Consider the following 21,823-nt stretch of genomic DNA (forward strand, 5'->3'; position numbering starts at 1 on the left):
TCATTAAATTTGTGTGCCCAATATCATCTAGAAATGCAGTTTTCAAGCCAGTTTTCAGGGTGGGGGGCATTCAGTGGCCTCAGAAACAAAAGGCCACTGCTTCTCTGAGACCCGAGAGATGTTCAAGGAGACTCAGGGTCAGATGAAAAGGAGAACCGCGGTTACACCACACAGTGTGATGCTGTGTCCCAGCGCTGTTCTTCAGTACCTACGGGCTGCACAACCAAACTCAGGAACGGATCGACGGAGTCTCCTCAGCTCCTCCCAACAGTGGTGACTTAAGGGTGAATGAATGGCGGTTAATCTCTTCTCAGGCTTTGGACAAATGACTCGGATAAGTTTTCTTACCACTTTACTGAATTGTCGGATGTGTCACTTCTACTCGAGTGCACGCCTGCGAGCCTTCTGCCCTGTCTGGACTCAAAGCGGAGAGCCCTAAGCAGCGCTTGCTAACGTTAGTCCCTAAGCACCTGAAGCACATGCAGGGTCAGACTCCATTCTGTGATACCTGGACCCAAACTGGACACAAGAAAAATCATCATCACCACCACCTTCATCATCATCCTCCTCATCTTCTTCTTCTTCTTCTTCACTACTGTCCCCAGAAAGTGCGAGGAAGAGGGAGGAGAAAGGACTGTCGTACATACTACCACAACAAAAGCAGAAAAGGTCATCAGGGACAGAGGAAAGCAGGAAACAGGAGGAAGCTGCTGCTGCCGCCGCAGGCCGTCATTCAAGGTAGACGTCACACTCAGAACTGAACGCGCTGACATGCAGAAGCACAACTCCCTGTGGTACAGAGTCACGCAGGGACACTTGAAAAAGGGGGCCACCGGATTCCTGGGCTGCTGCTGCTTTCTGAGAGACTGGAACTACATGCAATCAGACAGCAAGACATAAACGCATGACTCACAGAAAGAGCAGACACTGGCCCAGTTCAAAAAGGCATCCTGTGAGCCCCGATTCTCAAAACACTGACCACAGTCTCTGAGGAAGGACTGATGGATAGGTCACAGAAAAAGATGCAGTTCTTTGGGTTTGGTGCAGACAACAGGAGGATGATGATAGGGAGGAGGGAGAGCAACAACACTGAGGTCTTCACTTCCTCGTGGACCAAAGCCTGCTAGAATCATGGAGGCAGGGCACGTGTCCACCACAGCTAGCCAGCGACACAGGTTAATAACCTAGCCAGCGACTCCCAGAATTCAACTGAGGTCAGTGTCACACAGCAGTTCTTTCCAAACCATGTTAATTTCCTCTCCCTGCACTGCAAACACACACGCAGCTCTCCTGAAAATAAATACCTAGGAGAGATCCGCAGGGAGGAGGGACGTCTGCTGGCAGCACTGGGCGAGGCGGGTGGGAAGGCGGGGGCCCTGCTGCGGGGCCTCTGTCTGGAGGAGCTGGCAGGTACTGCCCGGGGACTACTTGAGTGGGCAGGGAAGCCTGGGGGGTTAGCAAGAATGGAGGATCGTGGAGTGGGGCAAGGTGAAGACCCCCACAGGTGCGTGACGGTGTAGGGCCGATACCTCGGGGATGACGGCTGGCTTCCGGTAGCAATGACAGAAGCTGTGCTGTGGGAGCTGAGGGACGGGGAAGGCACAGCCGCCTGTGGGGCGACACTGTGGGGACTCAGGGGATGCGTGGCTGCACTTTGAGGGCTGAGGGACTGGGAAGCCACAGCCCCCTGAGGAGCTGAACTGTGAGGGCTGGCGGCGGGGGCTGTGTGGGAAGGTGAGGCAAAGGACGGGCTGAGCCCCGGCACAAAGCTCCACAGACTGGTAGAGGGGGCGGGGCTCGTTTCATAGAGGCTGAGTTAGTTGAGAGGAAGGAAAGAAAAAAAAAAATCAAAGAAAAACTTGAGATAACTAAAAATAGATAATGTCAGCTTTTAAAGGATAGCACATTTACACTACATACTCTAGGAATTTAAGTAGATAAACATTTGAAAAATGACCAGAATCTAATTGCTACGTTCATGTAGGTGACCCCTTTCAAAGAACATTGTAGCACGCGTAGCCATGTGTGTCTAAAATGTAAGCAACAGCCTAACCACAGGAAGCTACGAAATCCAATGGTAAAGTCACATCCAGTGGCCACGCCCCCTCCCCTCTCTCCGCCCCCTCTCCCCTTTCCCCCCTCCCCTCTCCCCATTCCCCCCTCCCCTCTCTCCGCCCCCATCTCCACCCACATGTCTGTGACACAAGACCAACACAGCACTCCACTGGCATCAAGTCCTTCATGGCTGTTTCATGACCAGCAGGTGAGCAGAGAGTCACACTGACCTGGAGAGTGAGCTGGCGCTGAAGGAACCCAAGCTGCAGAACATGGGACTTGTCCCCGAACTGGAGCCTGTGTTCAGCATGAGGTTTCTGTCTGGTGACCGAGCTGCCGTGGCGATGGGCTGGGATGTGGCCGTCAGACTGGCAAACGGATTTTCATCTCGTGTCTGAGTGGACATCATCAGCACTTCCATTAAAATCTGGCCAATCAGATCCTTAAAATCAGAGAACACTGTTGGGAAGGCAGAATAAAAGGCAGGTTACTCATGGGTCCTCATGTAGACGGTCCTCTAATAGCCAAAAGAGCCAGACTGACTCTGTGTGGTGTGATCCTGGATTAAATTCTTTTTTTTTAATATTTACTTATTAATTATTTTATAAGTACACTGTTGCTGTCTTCAGACACACCAGAAGAGGGCATCGGATCCCCTTACAAATGGTTGTGAGCCACCATGTGGTTGCTGGGATTTGAACTCAGGGCCTCTGGAAGAGCAGTCAGTGCTCTTAACCACTGAGCCATCTCTCCAGCCCCCCTGAATTAAATTCTTAACAGAGAAAGGATTTTAGCTGAAGCCCCAAAAAGTTCTGGTGTGCTTCCCAGTGACTTAATTTTCTTTTAAAAATTACTTTATATTTATTTGTATCCATGGGTAGTATGTATCCGTGCCTGCCCATACATACAGAGAAGGACAACTTTCAGGAGACCCTGTCCTTCCATTCACCTACATGGGTTCTGGGGGTAGCACTCTGGCCCTCAGGCCGAGGAGCAAGCGGCTCTACCCACTGAGTCATCTCACTGGCTCAGTGTGTATACTTCCCACGTTCGGGCAAACACACCATAACTACACAGAGTGCTACATTAGAGGAAACTGAGGGAAGCTTATGCATAAGCTCCTTGGACTTCCTCAAATTTTTTCTATGAATGTAAAACTATGCGTAAATTAAATATTATTTAAATCCCTTAAGAGTGCAGTCAGGGAGCCACTGCTGATAAATGTTAACTGTAAAAAGGAGCCAGTCCCTACCAGAATCGCCCTCACTATACCAGAACAGATGCAGCGCGGCAAGTGTTCCTCAGCCAGCACATACTTTACAGAGTCCAAGGGTCCATGCTGAGCACCCTCTGGTTTCTGAAGCAGATTCTGCAGTCTCCCCTCCTTGTTCTTTGCAGATCCCAGCTGATCTGCTGTTCGTCTTTAGACACATTCTGGATAACCCTGAACCAAAGTGCTGACCCATGGCAGTGTCCCCTGGTTAGAGCATTAACGATTGCCACTCACACCACAGGGGCGTTATATGAGACCCTTAGAGCTGGGAGCAGGAGCATCTGGTGGCAAGTCTTTAAAGCCTAAGGCTGCTCAGCCCTTCACAGCCAGAAGCTCTAAGAGGCCATCCCATCGGAAACCGACCCACCTTCCAGGATCACAGAAATTTCCCTCCCTCGCAGAAGACAGGCCAAGAGGAAAGGGAACAGTAACCAGGCTAACGGTGGCTGCCTCAGTGAAAACGCATCTTATACAAAACACCTTCTTCCCTAAAGACCAGGGACACACATCAGCACGCAGAGAGGCAAAAGTGCCCTCAGTCAAGACAATTGCATTACATGCCAGTGACGTGTAAAACCAATCCTGCTGCAAACAATTGAAGACAGACAGCCACAGTGCTCAGTAATACTGTGTCCTACAAAACGTCTTATTATTTTAAGTAGAGTTCCGCACAGCTAACCTCTTAAAACAGAACCGTAGGAGGACCACAAAATACAATCATTCTATTCTGCTAAGTAATTTAGTAAAAGGCTCTTGCTCGACTGTCTACATATCGCTTGGTAAGCATTCGGATCCTAAAAGACGAATGACGTGCAGAAGGAAGCTCGCCGCCCTGCAGCTGAGGTCAGCTCGCTACAGATGCAAGCAGGCAGCGGTCTGAGTCTGGGGTCCACCCTGCACACTTCTACTCTACCCTCACAGTCTTCTGCCACAAAGGAAAACTCCCTGCCCTACACAGGGACAGCCATTCCTTTATTTAGTTTTCTTCTGTCAATCACACATTAGGGCTGGAGAGAGAGCTCAGCAGTTAGAAGAGATGGCTTCCTTCCAGGGGACCCCACCCTAGATCCCAGCACCAACACTGGGTGCCTCACAACCGTGTGTAACTCCAGCTCCAGGGAGGGATCTGATGCTCTCTTATAGCCTCCAGAGGGACCGAAACATATATGTGTGCACAATGTACACAGCACATACACATAAAAACAAATTTAAAAAGTCATTTAGCAATAAAATCAAGGAAGAAGGTAGCCACACAGTTGTGTCCCCCGGAAGCATTCCTGTAACCAGAACTGCAGTCCCATAGAAGAGGACAGAGCCCGCACAGCCTCACATCCTGTGTGCCGCTGCTCTGACAGAGCCCCACCTTCTTTTGGGTTCTGTTTAAACTGCGCAGAGAGAGAAGAAAGGAAGATGACATCTCTGTCGCGGTCCTTCCAGGAGACACGGAAGATCTTACAGACCAGCTGTAAGGCCTGCTCTTCAGACACTTCAGGACCTGAAGAAGGCTCCTAGTAGGAAGGATGTGAGAGTTAATCTGCAGTAGAAGACATGCACTAACACATTTTGTCACAATTCGATTAATTTATTAAAGATGATATTTGTAAATGCATAAACCAGCCAGCCAGGCAAGCGACACAGTGAGCACAAGGCCAGCCTGGTCTCAACAAAGCAGGTCTCAAGCCATGCCGAGTTCATGTGAGACTCTGTGGACAGGCAAGTCAGTCTCACGAGGCTGCTGTCCTCATTCATGGGACAGCATGAGAGCAAAGGCATTGACAGGAGTGGCCAGGAGAACAGAGGCAGGGGCATGGCTGCATCCTCAATACCCCCTGCTGTACTGTGCTGATGGGGACCGGACTCTCAAGAGCTGGGTTCATTAGGTCGGCATGTGAGCACTTCCCTTCAAGGGTTTTCACAAACCTTAGCACTGCTCGCCGATTACATGACAGATACACTGTCACACAGAAGAAACAGGAAGAGCTACATGGAGGGAGACCACCTGGAGGGAGGCTAAGGTCCAACTTCTAATGGCCACCAGCATGTCCCCAAAGCATTTGTCAACTTCCTGAAGGGAGCATGGTGGGAACCTTCGCCACTGTGACCCCCAAACCCAAGCCACCCGAGGTTAGGGAACAAAGCTCAGATGAGAATGAACAGAACGGGCTCCTGAGTTTTACTTGCTGGTAGACTTTACATATCCTTGCTTTAATCACTTCAAAATACCGGCAAAGATATGACTTCCTGTTTTAGTAGAAGAGCCACACATTAAGTTTTATCGATGAAGGCATGGACCCAGCCAGCTATGGTGGCATGTCTTTAATGCCCGTGTTGAACAAACATTCACACAGGTCAGGGAGCAGCCTGGTCTAGACAGGCAGTTCCAGGCCTCCAAGGGCTAACAGTAGGATTCTGTCTCAGAAAAAGCCCAAACCAACTGACTGACCTGAATCATGCAGCCCAGCCAAGCAGAATGGAGGGGGTGTACAGAGGAGCTGAGCTCTGCTGCTACTAAGAAGACTAAAGCCGGAAATGCGGCATGCAGCTTCACTTCCAGACCTGAAGCCGACACGAGTGGACCGCCAGGTCCAAGCCGGCTCCAACTATGCAGTGAGGACTTTTCAGGGTGAAGGCTGAGACTGAGCACTCTTCAAAAGGAAAACCCTAGCCACAGACAGCTGCCCTGGCCATGGCAGCCTCGAGGAGCGACAGCACTGAGAAGCCAGGCGCCCTTTCTCCCTCACTGACCTTGTCACTCAGGCTCCGTTTTTCTCTTCGGTCGTTCTCGTCCACCTCCATATTCTCGATTCCAGAATCCACATCCACCTGGGACATGCTTTAAATACAGAAGAGAAACATGTTCTTTATCTCTTCTAAAACTCCCGGCACCAAGAATCAATTGACACTGGGCAGGAAAGCACAGTAGCACCAGTCCCCCAGCCCCGATCTGCCTGTAAATCTAACAGTTCCTCCCAAACTGGCAGCACAGAGCACACAAAAGCATCCTGTCCATCTTACTGCTGCAGTCGTTTTTCCCAAGGTATCATTTCCTTGGGCTCACTTTCAAAAGCGAAGAAATCAGCAGAATGGACTTTCAGGACAGGCTATTTTTACACAATGCCGAACGCAAGCGTCTTTATAGAGCTGACTGACTGTCGGGCACGTGTACTCGGACACCCATCACTTTGATGAGAACACCGTTACACCATGTCTCACTTTCACAGATGGGTGGTACTTGCGGCAGTCACTTCTGTCCACAGCAGTCACTGTGTCACCAGCTGACTTACATATAAGTCAAAACCCACAGCCTTCATGTTTCTCACTCTGGTGGCTCGCCTGTAGAGCATGTAAAGTTCTATACTTTTTCTTTTCTTTTTTTTTTTTTTTTTCGGAGCTGGGGACCGAACCCAGGGCCTTGCAAGCGCTCTACCACTGAGCTAAATCCCCAACCCAAGTTCTATACTTTTCATTGGATCAAGGTTGTTGGCTGCGTTGCTTAATCCGTATGCTCCGTCACCTTCATCCTCTCCTGGATCTATTTCTGACTAAGAGAGACATGTCTGAAACCTCTAGGACGGCTGTAGATAAGGCGCTGCTTTCTAGTGCTCTGCAGGACACCTGATGGTAGATTACCAGGTGTGGACATACTTGCAACAGACAAAGCTACAGATAAGCTCATCCCAGAGTGCTTCCTGCTAACACTGGAACTGGGTTAGAAGATACACAGCAGCCTGCGGATTCCCTTACTCATTTCACTCAATACTAAGAAACCAAAGGTTTAATAAACAAACAACTCTCGAGTTGTACAGTGCACGTTGCTGAGGCGCACAGTACCCTGCCCCGCTCTGCCAGGCGGGAAGTCCTCCCTTTGCCTGAACAGTGCATGCTACCTGCTCATCGGTCACTTGGCAGCTTGGTTACCAAACTACTTGACTTTAGGAAACTCCTACTTTATTCTACAGTGGCCCCTAAGTCCAGGAGTGGAGTTACCGAGGAAGCACTAGGGAGGGCCTAAGCTTTGGAAGACGTCATTTCTGGTACTACATGGCTCCAAATGAGACAATATTAATTTTTTTTTTTACAATAATAGAGAATCTGAGACTGCCTGCTGTAATGACACAGCAGGTAAATCTGGTTTACCTGCTGTGGCTGTATGCTTTTGACTTCTGTCAGATCTCACTACGTCTCACACACTAGTATTAGCTACCGTTTACACATGGAGACTTATTCACGTGTATCTCATGTTCATTATGAGGCTGTTTATTTTTAATTCACTCTTACATCTCATAAAAGACATCTGGAATTAGAACTCGTTCAGTGGAAAGACGGTACCTGCTTGTACCTGCTGAGCCACCGCTCTAGCTCAGAAGACACTTGGCACTAACAAATACACAAACACTTCATCCAGAACAGAAAAAACATCAACTTGAGAATGAAGTCTGGATTCAGTCTGATAAGAACATCGCTGTCTGGGTTATCATTTCAGACAGCTGGGCTAGAGACTAAAGAGCGAAGACTTCCCTTCCTATAAACAGGGCGGCAGCGATACCAGGGAGCATCCAGTTACCTCTTCTCACAGGAGACACCATCGATATCCATGCTCTGGGAACGTGAGAGGGACTGAGATTGCGTCTCAAGGCTGTTGGAAGGTGAGCTGCTAAGAGAACTGACGCCTTCACTGCTCTGGCTCCGATGGGCAACTCCTACACGGGCAAGGCAAGAGAGAAAGGTCACGTGACACAATGCAAGCCCAAGAATGAAGGCAGCGGTAACACACGTGCTCTTGTAATGCGTGTCAGTGAAGATTCCTGTCAGATGAACCCAGGAATGCTACAACGAGATCATACGTTATCGCTGTGCATCACTTAAGGCCAGCCACAGAGCGATACGTGATGTCTGAGACCACTCGCTGCCTCTCCTTCAGCAGCTCCAGCTGTAGCCTGTAGTCAGGCCTTTCCCCTACCCTTCCTCTCCCTGGAGTTCCACCCCCATCACTAGGGAGGAGAGAAAGAAGGAGAGAGGAGAGATAGAGAACCCAATTTCTTTCCTTTAGTTTCTTCTAGTAATATCCCGCATCTAACCCCTCCCCACAAAGGCCAACCCCCAATGCTGCCGCTCAGGAGCCCTCACACTTATACACCCGATGACAAGTTCCCAGAATTCCAAACATCACACAATCACAGAAACTATCCGCAGCTGGCAAAACCACGCCTCTGCTGGAGCATGAGGCAAACCATAGTCAGCTCCTGCAGACAGTCTGAAGCAGCCCCAAACTACATCTCCATACCTGAGACTCAAATGAAAGCACTTCTTATATTTCTGTGTTTTTTAAAGAAACAACAATCCCAGAATTGTTTACTACAACGCCCCTGAACACAAATTAGGTTTTGTGACAGTACAGAAAGTCCTTGTTTTTTACGCTGTCAGGAGGGTTGGTGGCTGGTGTCTTTATGTTAGGCACATCACCTATGCAGCAGTGCAGAAACTCCTGAAGTGGACTGAGAAGGAGACACTAACAGACTGACAGACATGCAAAAAAGCCAGGAGCAAATGTCGAAGCCAGAATCCAGATGGTGGGGGTGGGGGTGTTCACGGCCAGTCCCTCCGCTCTGCTACAACACTGAACTCAGACATACATGCTGAGAATGCGGTCCGGCTTCAGTGCCCGGTCTCCTTCCGTACAGATCCTGGGTCTGTTGATGGCATGTGTTGGAGGGAAGAAAAAACTGACACTGCCATTGTCCCCACAGGGCTTATGGTGGCACAGAACCAGCATCGGGAGGAGGAACGGATTACTTCTCAGAGAAGTATGCTCAATGTCTTCAAAGTCATGTTTGTTACAGAACTTCAGAAATCACCTTAGCCGGCCGGGTGTGACAGCTCATGAGTGGGAACCCAGCACTAAGGAGGCATAGGCACCCAGGTCTCAAGTTCGAGACCAGCCTGTCTACACAGAGTAAGCCTGTTCCCTGTTTCAAAGCAAAACAAAAACAAAAACAAAGGGTACCAAAAGGTCAATAGGCAAGCACTGACCGCATTTATCTTTGTTCTTAAAAGGGCAATGAACAGAAATGCTTATCAAAAAACAAAATCCCACCTACTGCTGAGGTAACCAGCAACCGGGGTAAATGCCACCATCTCGGCATCCTGTCGTCTCCACTCTCTCCTCACTAGGATATCACAAGAGCACACTTACTGCTCCACCATCTTTAAACTCAAACCAATCTGTTAAAACTAGCACAGGATTCACAAAAGGGCAAGCTAGCCACTGTTCCTAACAAGTCTCAAATAAAACATATAGGGCATCTCATACTACCAGAGTCCTGAAATAAGACTTAAAACTCATTCATTCAAGAGCTAGGGAGATGGCTCAGTGGTTAAGAGCACTGACTGATCTCCTAGAGGTCCTGAGTTCAATTCCCAGCAACCACATGGTGGCTCACAACCATCTGTAATGAGATCTGATGCCCTCTTCTGGTGTGTTGAAGATGGCAGTAGTGTGTTCACATACATAAACTAAATCTTAAAAAAAAAAAAAAAAAAAGAGGCACATGCCATCACACCTGTAAAAAAAAGAAAGAAAAAAAAAAAGCATTCATTCAAGAGGTCTGGACCAAATTTAAAAAAAAAAAGGTCAGGATTATTTTATCGATCACAAAAAAGGCAATTTTAAATTGAGACTGATTAACAAGGAACTTTTTTTTTCTTTTCTTTTTTTTCGGAGCTGGGGACCGAACCCAAGGCCTTGCACTTGCTAGGCAAGTGCTCTACCACTGAGCTAAATCCCCAACCCCAACAAGGAACTTAACTACACAACTTACATTAATTTTTTTTTTTTTTGGTTCTTTTTTTCGGAGCTGGGGACCGAACCCAGGGCCTTGCGCTTCCTAGGTAAGCGCTCTACCACTGAGCTAAATCCCCAGCCCCCATTAATTTTTTAACCTTGTGGACTGAGTTACTGTCTCTGTTGGTAGCGCTTGCGGCACAAGTAGAAAGACCTGCCCGCATGTGAAAGCCACCTGCAGTACCAGTCTGGGAAGGCAGAAGGCAGGGAGATGCCTGGGGCCAGTCTAGCTAAAATGGCCAGCTCTAAGTTAGGCAAGAGACATTCTCTTTAAAGATTTATTTATTTATTTTGTATATGAGTACACTGTACCTGTCTTCAGACACACCAGAAGAGGGCATCAGATCCCATTACAGATGGTTGTGAGCTACTATGTGGTTGCTGGGATTTGAACTCAGGACCTCTGGAAGAGCAGTCAGTGCTCTTAACCCCTGAGCCATCTCTCCACCCCGAGACACTGTCTTTAAAACATGAGGTGGACAGAGACTTAGAAGACACTTGGTGTTCACTCTGGCCTTGACTGGGATACACACATGCCCACGAAACATAGGAACTTTATTTAAGACTGAGTACTTGTAATGGCTGATTTTGTGGGTCAACTCGACACAAGCTGGACTTGACACACAGAAAGGACCCTCCCTTGAGGAAATGCCTCCCTGAGACCCAGCTGTAAGGCATTGTCTCAATTAGTGATCAAGGGGGGAGGACCCAGCTCATTGGCTGGTGGTCCTGGGTTCTATAAGAGAGCAAGCTGAGCAAGCCAGGGGAAGCAAGCCAGTAAGTAACATCCCTCCATGGCCTCTGGATCAGCTCCTGCTTCCTGCCCTGTGTGAGTTCCAGTCCTGACTTCCTTTGGTGATGAACGGCAATATGGAAGTGTAAGCTGAATAAACCCTTTCCTCCCCAGCTTGCTTCTTGGTTAGGATGTTTTCTGCAGGAGTTCAAACCCTGACTAAGACAGTCTGTGTAACATACAACACACACCGTAACAGGGATGAGGCGTAAGACGGCATCTCAAGGGGTTGGGGATTTGGCTCAGTGGTAGAGCGCTTGCCTAGCAAGCGCAAGGCCCTGGGTTCGGTCCCCAGCTCCAAAAAAAAGAATAGAAAAAAAAAAAAAAAAAAAAGACAGCATCTCAATCCACTTCGTCCAGTGCTTCAAACATCCTCACATCCCAGTTCCCCCACGATCACATGCCCACTGCCTCCCATCTCTACACATCACGATGATCTGCCTGCTTTGGAAATCTGCCAAGCTCAGTGACCCCATTGCTTTACTTAGACTATAAATTATCAAGACGAAAACCCATCGGAAGCAACAGCCCATGATGTCACTCTCTCTTGAAACCACACTGTTGTTATAACTCTTTCCTACTTCCTGCTAGAGAAATCATAGCCAGGGAAGTGAGCCTCAAAGATTAACGTTTTGTTCCATCCCCCATCTTCCTAAGACCAGATATTAAAAGTGAAAACCTTGTTGGGTGTGGCGAAGCAAGCCTTTAATTCTAGAGAGATAGAGGCAGGCAGATCTCTAATCTTGAAAACAGCCTGATCTACACAGAGAGTTCTAGGACAGCCAGTGAAACACGGAAAAGCACTATCACAAAAATCAAATTAAAAAAAAAAAAAGTAATTTAGGGCTGGAGAGATGGCCCAGAGGTTAAGAGCACTGGATGCTCTTCCAAAGGTCCTGAGTTTAATTTCCAGCAACCACATGGTGGCTCACAACCATCTGTAATGAGATCTGGTTGCCCTCTTCTGGCATGTAGGCACGCAGGCAGGCAGAACACTGTATACATAATAAATGAAATAAATCTTAAAAATTAAAAGAAAAAATTTAGAAAATAGGGGAGGGCCAGAGAGATGGCTCAATGGTTAGAGCCCTTCTTCAGGTCCAGGGATCGCTTCTCATAAGTCACATGGCAGCTCATAACCATCTTCAACTCCAGTTCTAGGGGATTCGATGCCCTCTTCTGGCCTCCACAGACACCAGACATGAATTCGAATAAAACACCCATGCACATAAAATAATAGGATATTTTTATAAAAGAGGATAGGAGAGGTGGGTGGGCTGGCCACAAAGATCCCATCCAGTCATCCATTCATGCTGTCTGCTGTAATCCTAGCAGTCAGGAGGCAGAGGCAAGAGTGTTGAATTTGAGACATTCAGCAAGACCCTTAAAAACCTAAAAGGAAGGAAGGGGCTGAGAGAGTGGCTCAGAGTCAAACACTTGCCGAGCTCAAACTCCCAATGTCTGTACTTTAAGAAGAAATAGTTGGACGTGATGCTTGTGTGTTCTCATGCATTGAAAGATGAACAGAGACAGGAAGATCTCTGGAAGCTGGCTTCCACTCTATAAAGTTCTAGGTCAGTAGGAGTCCATCTCAAACAAAAGGGGAGAAGGAATAACTTCCGAGGCAGTCATATTACCACCTCACACATGTACCACACACACACACACACACACACACACACACACACACACACACACACTACATACATACACAGGAGCACATGTGCACACACAAGTGCACATACACACTACACACACAAGCTCTAATGCACACATGCTGCACACATGGAATACATACACATGAGTACACGTACACACACTGTACACAAGTGCACATACACAACACACACAGCTTTGAGAGGTTTTCAAAATTTATGGCATGGCATCAAGTGGGTAATTTTTGTGAACACTGATCTTTCATTTAAGTTTAGTGTCTCAGGGGGCTGGGGATTTAGCTCAGTGGTAGAGTGCTTACCTAGGAAGCGCAAGGCCCTGGGTTCGGTCCCCAGCTCCGAAAAAAAGAACCAAAAAAAAAAAAAAAAAAAAAAAAGTTTAGTGTCTCAGTTTATCTACAATAATGGGACTAAAGGAAAGGCTTCTCTAGCCCCTCTAGTTCTGTTAAAGTTAAAAATGCCACCTGCTGTTGGTGAATGTGTATCTCTGTGCACATGTGTGCACACATAAAGGAGGGCTGTCCAGGACTCCTGGTGCCCAGCACTGCTCCTCTGCCTTCAGGCCATTTACCTGTGAGGCAGGTACAAGGGCGACAGCAGTGCTGTGCAGAGCTGACCTCAGATCAGGCCGGGAAGGCTGTGAGCAGCGGAGATGGCAGGACTCTGGGACCACCGGTGCAGACATACCTATCACTAGCAAGACACTGACACTGGCTCCAATTCACAAGGGGATGAATGTGGCCCTAGGAACAAATGTGCAAGCAAAGAAGAAAGGTTCCAACCAAGACCAAGAGAAACCTCCAGGGCGTCTGGGGGCCACTGCTCTCAGGCCTGGGTCTCTGCCTCTAGCCAGAAGCTGCCTTTGTTAGTGGTTTCTTTTTTTTTTTTTTTTTTTTTAAAGATTTATTTATTTATTATATATAAGTACACTGTAGCTGTCTTCAGATACACCAGAAGAGGGCATCAGATCTCTTTACAGATGGTTGTGAGCCACCATGTGGTTGCTGGGAATTGAACTCATGACTTCTGGAAGAGCGGTCGGGCGCTCTTAACCGCTGAGCCATCTCTCCAGCCCCCTGAGCCATCTCTCCAGCCCCCTAGTGGTTTCTTTTTTTCTCAGACAGACAGATCTCACTATGTAGCCTCCACGGGCCACAAACTTGTGGAAATCTTCCTGCCTCTGCCTCCCGAGCCTGGGTCTACAGGCAGAGGCGGCCCAGCTGTTTGTCTTCATTTACTTATTGTTTAGGCGACTTCTATCTCACTGGATGGAGACCAAGGCCTCCTGATCCCCAGCAAGCTCTTCTGAAAGCCAGTTCTGAACTACACAAACTTCCCCTCTCCTGCCTGTACCAAGTGTAAGACAGAAAGGATGCTCGTAACAGAACAAAGACTACAAGTCTGCCCTGGCCCCTGGTGCCACCCTTAGGCAAAGGCACTGTGCTGCAAGAGTGCCTTCCCCTCAGCCGAAATCCCCAAAGAGCACAACTGACTGTAAAGGACCTCACTGAAGACTCAAAATTGGAGGACACAGAATGGACTTCCCTGCCCCGGCACCAATCAATCACCAAGGCCACTTTTGCCCTAAGGACTTGGCCTCTGACTGTGCTGTCCACAGCCTTGCTCCCCCACACCATTCTGGACCCTGCTGACCACACTGCCTATTATTACCAAGGCTCATGGCTATCACTAGAACAGACGGACTCTTTCCTGCTCTCCCTGGGTACTTTATTCCAGCACCCCGACTCTCAGTAATCTACGAGCACTTAGACCCGACCTGAGACCTGGCATGGCTTACACACGCACCGAGTGGGCTGCATGACCTCACGGCATTTACCACGTCACTGTCACAACCCAGAGACACTACCGAGTAAAACAAAACACGACAAGCAAATTCAGGGAAGTGCGGATAACCCCTGTAACCAACAGACAAGGATTACCCCGTTTTTCAAAAGCAATAATGCTGGGGGTTTTGTTTTGTGGCTGGGCATGGTGCCTTTTATCTCAGCAACGGAGAGGCAGAGGCAGGAGGATATCTGAATTTGATGCCATTTGTCTACACAGAGTTCCAGGCCAGCCAGGGAAAACACACTGAGAACCTGTCTTCAAAAAACAAAACAGGGGGCTGGAGAGATGGCTCAGCGGTTAAGGGCACTGACTGCTCTTCCAGAGGTCCTGAGTTCAATTCCCAGCAACCACATGGTGGCTCATAGCCATTTGTAATGGGATCCGATGCCCTCTTCTGGTGTGTCTGAAGACAGAGTGTACTCATATTCATTAAGTAAATAAAATCATTTAAAAAAAAAAAAACAAAACAAACAAAAACATGGTAGCTGGGCATACGTGTGTCTGTGTATATCTGAGTGAGTTGGGTGGGGGGAGGGGTGGGGGAGGGGGAACCAAGCCAGGGTTTGCACAAGGCTGAGCACTTGCCCCTAGCCCACGGCAGACTTGAAAACACTCATAATCTTCATTCAACACATGGTGGCTGGCACCTGAGAAATGACACCCTTGACCTCCCACGCGTGTGCACACACAGGAATCAGATGTAGTGCAGCAAACATGCATCGAGTTTTAAGAGAAGGAAACGCGGTGTCAGTAACTGTCAGTCTTCTGTGTAAAACCCAAAGCGATGGGAGGCCACGGGGTCAGGAGGGGCAATCACACCGGAACAAAGTCCTGTAAGGGCTCTGAAGTCGTGTCCTTGCTGAAAGGCCAGCGCAACCTTTCCGTGAGAACAGCTGCCTAGCAACCCACTCAACCTTGCACCAAGGCCTCCTTTATCGATCTTTGTGGCCAATGATCACTCCAAACAACTTACATAAGCTCCCTCCCTCTACCTGTCTGCCTTTCTGTCTCCACCCACAACCATGCTCCCCTACTGCACGGATGTCGTCACTACAGAAGACGTGATTCCAACCAACAATACACCAGTCCCCATACAGCCCTCTGCTCATTTCCAAATGAACTCGTAGTTTCCGTAAAAGGTCTTTCTCTCCATTATTAGATTTAAAGGAGTAGCTGAGTGAAGACGTTAAACGGCTTCTGGGATTGGTGTATGATGCTGGACTTTAAGGGCCATGGTGGTGAGGGAGAGGTGAAGCGTCAGGAGTTCCACAGGCATCAGTTCTGTCCCAAGTCTTTTGCCCTACCCCCTTTTTAATTTGAGAAGAAAGTGAATAGTACAGAGATTATAAACTTCTCTTCAGGAGAAAGGAGAAACTTGCTGGTTTCAGGGGAAGGAGTAATCTTCACTTGTACTTGGCTTCTAACACTGGTGACAAACACCACTGCTCTCCTGGGTCCAGCATGAGTCTTGTGAACAAGGGGATAAACACCATGTCAAGGAGCCAGAGACAGCACAGTGGGTCTCTCATTGTTAGGTTTAAGAGAGAGAGAGAGGTGAGGGGGTATGTGTGAAGAGGAGGACGTGGTTTTCTCTTTCCCTGGGAGTTCCCAGGCCTGAGCTTAGGTTGTCAGCCTTATAGACAAGTGCGTTCACCCGCTGAGCCATCCTGCTAGCCCTTAGCTTTTTTTTCTTTATTTAATACTTATTTATTTGCAACAGGGTTGGCTTAGAACTCACTACGTAGATCTGGCTGGCCCTGAATTCGTAAAGACCTATCTACCCCTGCCTTCCGAGTGCTGATTTAAGGTGTGAGCATCATACCTGGCAACTCTTTATTCTTAAAATGACAATTGTCATAATCTCTTGAAATGTCTTTAAGCTACACATGCCTGTGTTGTTCTGGTCATTTTCTCTTTGTGACCCACTCACTAATTCACCCCATCTTAGATCCAGTGCCAGGCATGGGGGACACAGGAGTGAGCGGAACAAATACCAGCTCCTGACCCAGACCTGGAGTTCCTACTCCATCAGGGGAGGCAGACAAAATGGGTGCACACAAGACACGGTGCTATGGTGGTAAGGCCAGCACTAGGGAGTTAAAAACAGGTGGACGCCACAACTGAGGCCAGCCTGGGCCTCATACAGCAAGATTCTGTCTCAAAATCAAAACAAAATCGAAACTCAGGGGTACAAAGAGCACACAGTTGGGTAGAGCCTAGAGGTGTGGCTCTGTGTTATGTACGTTAGACAGTGGCCAAAGACAGCTTTCCTGAGAAAGGGACACCAAACCATTGTTCGCTTGCTCTGGGTTTTATCCTTCTTCTTCCTTTTAATATCATCTTCACTTACTTATGGTGGGGCTGATACACCTCTCTCTCTCCTTGTCTCTCCCCACCCCTGTGTAAGGGTGTATGTGTGTGAGAGTGTGTGTGTGTGTGTGTGTGTCTGTCTGTCTGTCTGCATGTATATCTGTGTCTGTGTATATGTCTGTGTCTGGGTGTGTGTCTGTGTGTCTATGTGTCTGTGTGTGTGTGTGTCTGCATGTATGTCTGTGTCTGTGTGTCTCTGTGTGTGTCTGTGTGTGCCAGGTCAAAGGACAACTTACAGAGTTGTGGTTGCTTCTTTCCTGCCACTCTGTAGTTCCAGGGGACTAAGTTTAGGTCATCAGGCTTGACAGTGAGTGGCTTTGCTAAGCCACCTTGCCAGGCCTGACCTTGGTTTTCTAAGACAGGGTTTGGGGCTGATGTGCAGCAGGTAGGGGTAAGATGGTGTGTGTGTAGGCCGGGGAAGGATGCGGAAATATCAAAGCTTGACTTTAGTTTATTACTACTGTGGAGGAGGAGCTCATACACCCCAGCATGACTCTGGTGGTCAGAGGTTCACAGTGTGGAGTCAGGTCTTTCCTCCCAGTCTCCCATGGGTCCTAGAGTGTGATGTCATCTCTTCACATTTGTGTAGTGGGCCCCCTTATTTGCTAAGCCATTTCAGCAACCCCCAAAACTTGATGTTAAAGGACTGGGGAAAACAGCTCACTTCGTACAGTGCTTGCCACACGTGCATGAGAACCTGAGTCCAGATCTCCAGCGCCCACACAAAAGCCATGTGTAGCAAGGCACACCTGTAACCCTGGTGCTGGGAGACAGAGCCTGCAGGTCTCAGGTTACTGCTGGCCAGGCACTTTGGCCACATCAGCAAGCTGGACGCAGTAAGACACTGTCTCACAAGATGAGGGAGAGCACGATCAAAGGAAACACCTGACACCGACGTCTGCCCTCCACACACAGGAACAGGCATACGCACATGCATGGGAACACACACAGATCTATTTTTAAGATTTTAAGTGTGAAATGATGATGAGACGAGAAGTAGAAGTCAAATGGGCCATACGATTCTGAGTCTAAAAGTTCAAGATGCAGGTCTGAGCTGGAAATGTAAACTAAGGAGTTATTAAATTGAAGGAATAATTAAAGCCAGGAAACTAGATGGAATCAGAAAGAGAATAAACACAGGTAGAGACAAGAGTTTAAACACTGAATGCTGGCATGCTGCCCCATGGTCACTGAAAAGGAACAGGGATGATGGGAACCAGGACAAGACTGTTCTGGAAGCTAAACAGTATTTCAGAGGTGAGAGGGTGAAAGCCACCAAGTGAGGAGACAGCGGCTTGGAGCAGAGCTCCAGCCCAAGCTCATTCAGCTCAGCACAGGGTGCTAGGGAGAAAGACAAACAGGATAGAGTTAGTCCAGAAGACTTGCTAGGGAGAGGGGGGTGGGAGCTGCAGGGGAGAGGGGGGTGGCAGCTGCAGGGGAGAGGGGGGTGGCAGCTGCAGGGGAGAGGGGGGTGGGAGCTGCAGGGGAGAGGGGGGTGGGAGCTGCAGAGGAGAGGGGGGTGGGAGCTGCAGGGGAGGGGGGTGGGAGCTGCAGGGGAGAGGGGGGTGGGAGCTGCAGGGGAGGGAGGTGGGAGCTGCAGGGGAGAGGGGGTGGGAGCTGCAGGGGAGGGGGTGGGAGCTGCGGGGGAGAGGGGGGTGGCAGCTGCAGGGGAGAGGGGGGTGGGAGCTGCAGGGGAGAGGGGGGTGGGAGCTGCAGAGGAGAGGGGGGTGGGAGCTGCAGGGGAGGGGGGTGGGAGCTGCAGGGGAGAGGGGGGTGGGAGCTGCAGGGGAGGGAGGTGGGAGCTGCAGGGGAGAGGGGGGTGGGAGCTGCAGGGGAGAGGAGGGTGGGAGCTGCAGGGGAGAGGAGGGTGGGAGCTGCAGGGGAGAGGGAGGTGGGAGCTGCAGGGGAGGGGGGTGGGAGCTGCAGGAGAGAGGTGGGTGGGAGCTGCAGGGGAGAGGAGGGTGGGAGCTGCGGGGGAGAGGAGGGTGGGAGCTGCAGGGGAGAGGGAGGTGGGAGCTGCAGGGGAGAGGGAGGTGGGAGCTGCAGGGGAGAGGGAGGTGGGAGCTGCAGGGGAGGGGGGGTGGGAGCTGCAGGGGAGAGATGGGTGGGAGTTACAGGGGAGAGGGAGGTGGGAGCTGCAGGGGAGGGGGGTGGGAGCTGCAGGGGAGAGGGAGGTGGGAGCTGCAGGGGAGGGGGGGTGGGAGCTGCAGGAGAGAGATGGGTGGGAGTTACAGGGGAGAGGGAGGTGGGAGCTGCAGGGGAGGGGGGTGGGAGCTGCAGGGGAGAGGTGGGTGGGAGCTGAGAGGGGGTGGGAGCTGCAGGGGAAATGGGATAAAGGAGTTCCTTTTCACAGGTGTCAGGGAGGGAGAAACGCCAGCACCTTACCACACAGTATCCTGCAGTATCTCAGTAGGGTTAACGAAGATTCACATGAGGTAGAAAACCTCACACAGATGCCCAGAGGGAAAAGGGAGCTGTGGGCAGGGAGGCTTCGCACAGTGAGAGGAAGCACAGGCACTGATTGGGTAGGACAGTGATCTTGTACACAGGAGCCCAACAGAAGTGAAGACCAAGCTTGCTCAGGTTCCCTTCTGTGTGTGTGTCTGTTCCACACTGAGAGTGTGCACGGAAAACGAGGTGCGGCACACACAGTGGCTGACAGTGGATGGGGAAGCTGGAGAAGCTGCCGGCTGTCCTGGGCTCTACCTGAGTCTGTGATCTCAGGCTCCAGGGAGATCAACAGAGCACAGGCTGTGTGAGCTCTCCTCCAGCCTAGGCCAGGGCAGGAGACGACAGCAGGTGGGGTCTGAAAGAAAAGCTCTCAACACACTCCAGTGCAGGGATGGCCCTGTCACAGCGAGGAAATGGCACAGCTATGACCATGTTTCCCAAGGAAAGGATAAACTCGTCTTGGAATCTTGAACGATAATTCTACCAGAAAACTGCCACAGCTACTCAAATCATGCCTTTCAGGGATGTTGTTCCCACCAAATGATGCTTTGTTCTGGATTTCTGTTATCACTGACAGAATGATGGGGTCGGCTCTGCGCAGGAAGCCTACACTGCAGGTTAATGACTTAAAGCGACAGAACACTTTTGGCTGATGAGAGAGAGGAGCACCTGTGGAATTAAGTCACACATCAGATTCTTACAGAAGACACACACGGCTCCCTGGCTCCTTCTTCAGAATTTGACTGTTACGCAGTAATTATGAAGTTTGACAGAAAAATCATGAAGGAAAATATTCCCAGGTACACGTGTGAAGGAACATCATCATTTCTTAAGCAAGACAACCCTGAACACCATCTATGAGTTCATTTAAAAAACAGAAAGGAAAAAAGAAAGAGAGGGGGCAGGGAGGACTTTTACCAGAGAGAATAAGCAGCTCCCAACGAGACAGCTACAAACACCACCCAGGCAGAGGTGATGCCTTGGGTGCTAGGGATGGAACCCAGGGCCTCACGCATGCTGGCGAGCGCTCTGCCATCCACACTCTTGATACCCGGTGTCAATTCTAAAACCTTTTGTGCCAATGTAGCTCAAAGTCAAATCTGTAGTCAGGGGCTTGCCATTTGACCGTTCCTTTAATCTTCCCACTTACTTTGGCTTGTGTGCACACGCGCACGTGCATGTACACGCTCACGCAGGCGCTCAAAAGATGGCGGTGGGTCTCTTCCTCTTTGAGATGGGGCCTTCCACTGAACTAGAACTGGCCTATTTGTTAGACTGGCTGGCCAGTGTCCTAGAATGTCCCTCCCTGTCCCTACCTCCTGAGGGTTACAGGCACGAACTCCTGAACCCAGGCCTTAGGTGTCTGTGGGAACTGGAATCTGGGTCCTCACTTTACCCGCCATGTTCTCTCCCTGACCCCTAGATGGCGCCATGAGCAGGCAGAGCAGTCTTTGGAAGAGCCACGCATAGAGAAAGAATGGGGGTAGGGAAGAAGCATCAGCCAAATGCACAAAAGCAGCAGAATCGGCTCAGTCTTGGCCACCTCCCAGAGGCCAGACCAGAGTCTGGCCGGAAGAGGAGCTGGAGAAGAAGGGGGTGGGTGTGCACAAGTCACTATCCAATGAAGAGACAGACGCGCAAGTCTCCAGGTGGGAGACTGAGGCTCACCTGCTGCACCTATGGGGGAGGTAGCTGGGGTCGTGTTGTGGACATTGAGACCAAGGCTCTGGGAGGGGCCTGGGACTGATGCAGCTATTGGAGGTCCTGGAGGGTTCTCCCTCTGGGGAGATGTAAGCGGGGTGGTCGGCTGGGAGGTCTGTCCACCAGCAAGTCGTGCCAGGCGCCTCCGTCGAATCTACAGAAGGGGAGAGAAAGGACAGTCTGTCAACTGAGTACAACCACCAATAAGAACAATGACGTCAGTGTACTAAAACCATCAAAACCATTCCCAAGCTTAGGAAACAAAGACACCTAAAAAAAAAAAATGTGTCAGGGGCTGGACAGATGGCTCAGTGGTTAAGGCACTGACTGCTCTTCTGAGAGGTCCTGAGTTCAATGCCCCGAAACAACATGGTGGCTCACAACCATCTGTAGTGGAATCTGACACCCTCTTCTGGGTGTCTGAACACAGCTCCAGTGTACTCATATACACAGAAATAAATCAATTAATTAAAAAAGGGCTCAGCAAAGTAAGTGTTCTAGTGTTGTGTGTACGTGCGCACTAGACCTTGAAGTTCGAGGATAACCTGGAGTTTAGGCTTCACCTTCTGGCTAGTTTAAGCCAGCTCTCTGCTGTTCCCTACTGCATAAGGCATGTGTCAGCTAGGTCTCAGCGTGCCCCACCTCCATGTCTTAATATGAGCTTAAGCTGGGCTGCAGGCAGCAGGTAGGCTCAAAGCTAGCATTCCTCAGGAACCTGGGGACGGGTTTTCTGTCCCCAGGAGTCCCTCCCTTCAGCTACTCAGCCTTCTCACCTGATCTGTCTCTCCCACCCCCCACCCCAACTCTGACACCCAACG

The 21,823-nt window shown here is 49.7% G+C and overlaps 1 protein-coding gene across 3 annotated transcripts in view; it reads right to left on the reverse strand.

The window, feature by feature from the left end:
• Nucleotides 1-21,823, reverse strand: part of Ube4b (ubiquitination factor E4B) — a 103,941-nt gene that overhangs the window by 53,719 nt on the left and 28,399 nt on the right. The window contains exons 2-8 of one of the 3 annotated variants that reach the window (XM_087548511.1): nucleotides 20,973-21,159; nucleotides 7,893-8,028; nucleotides 6,074-6,161; nucleotides 4,692-4,836; nucleotides 2,286-2,514; nucleotides 1,305-1,811; nucleotides 509-646 (exon numbers count right to left, since the gene is read on the reverse strand). In XM_087548511.1, coding sequence (XP_087404637.1) covers nucleotides 509-646; nucleotides 1,305-1,811; nucleotides 2,286-2,514; nucleotides 4,692-4,836; nucleotides 6,074-6,161; nucleotides 7,893-8,028; nucleotides 20,973-21,159 — 1,430 coding nt within the window. 3 annotated transcript variants of the gene reach the window in all.

The sequence above is a fragment of the Rattus norvegicus genome, chromosome 5 (assembly GCF_021556685.1).
Source record: "Rattus norvegicus strain SHRSP/BbbUtx chromosome 5, alternate assembly SHRSP_T2T, whole genome shotgun sequence".
Taxonomy (NCBI): Eukaryota; Metazoa; Chordata; class Mammalia; order Rodentia; family Muridae; genus Rattus; species Rattus norvegicus.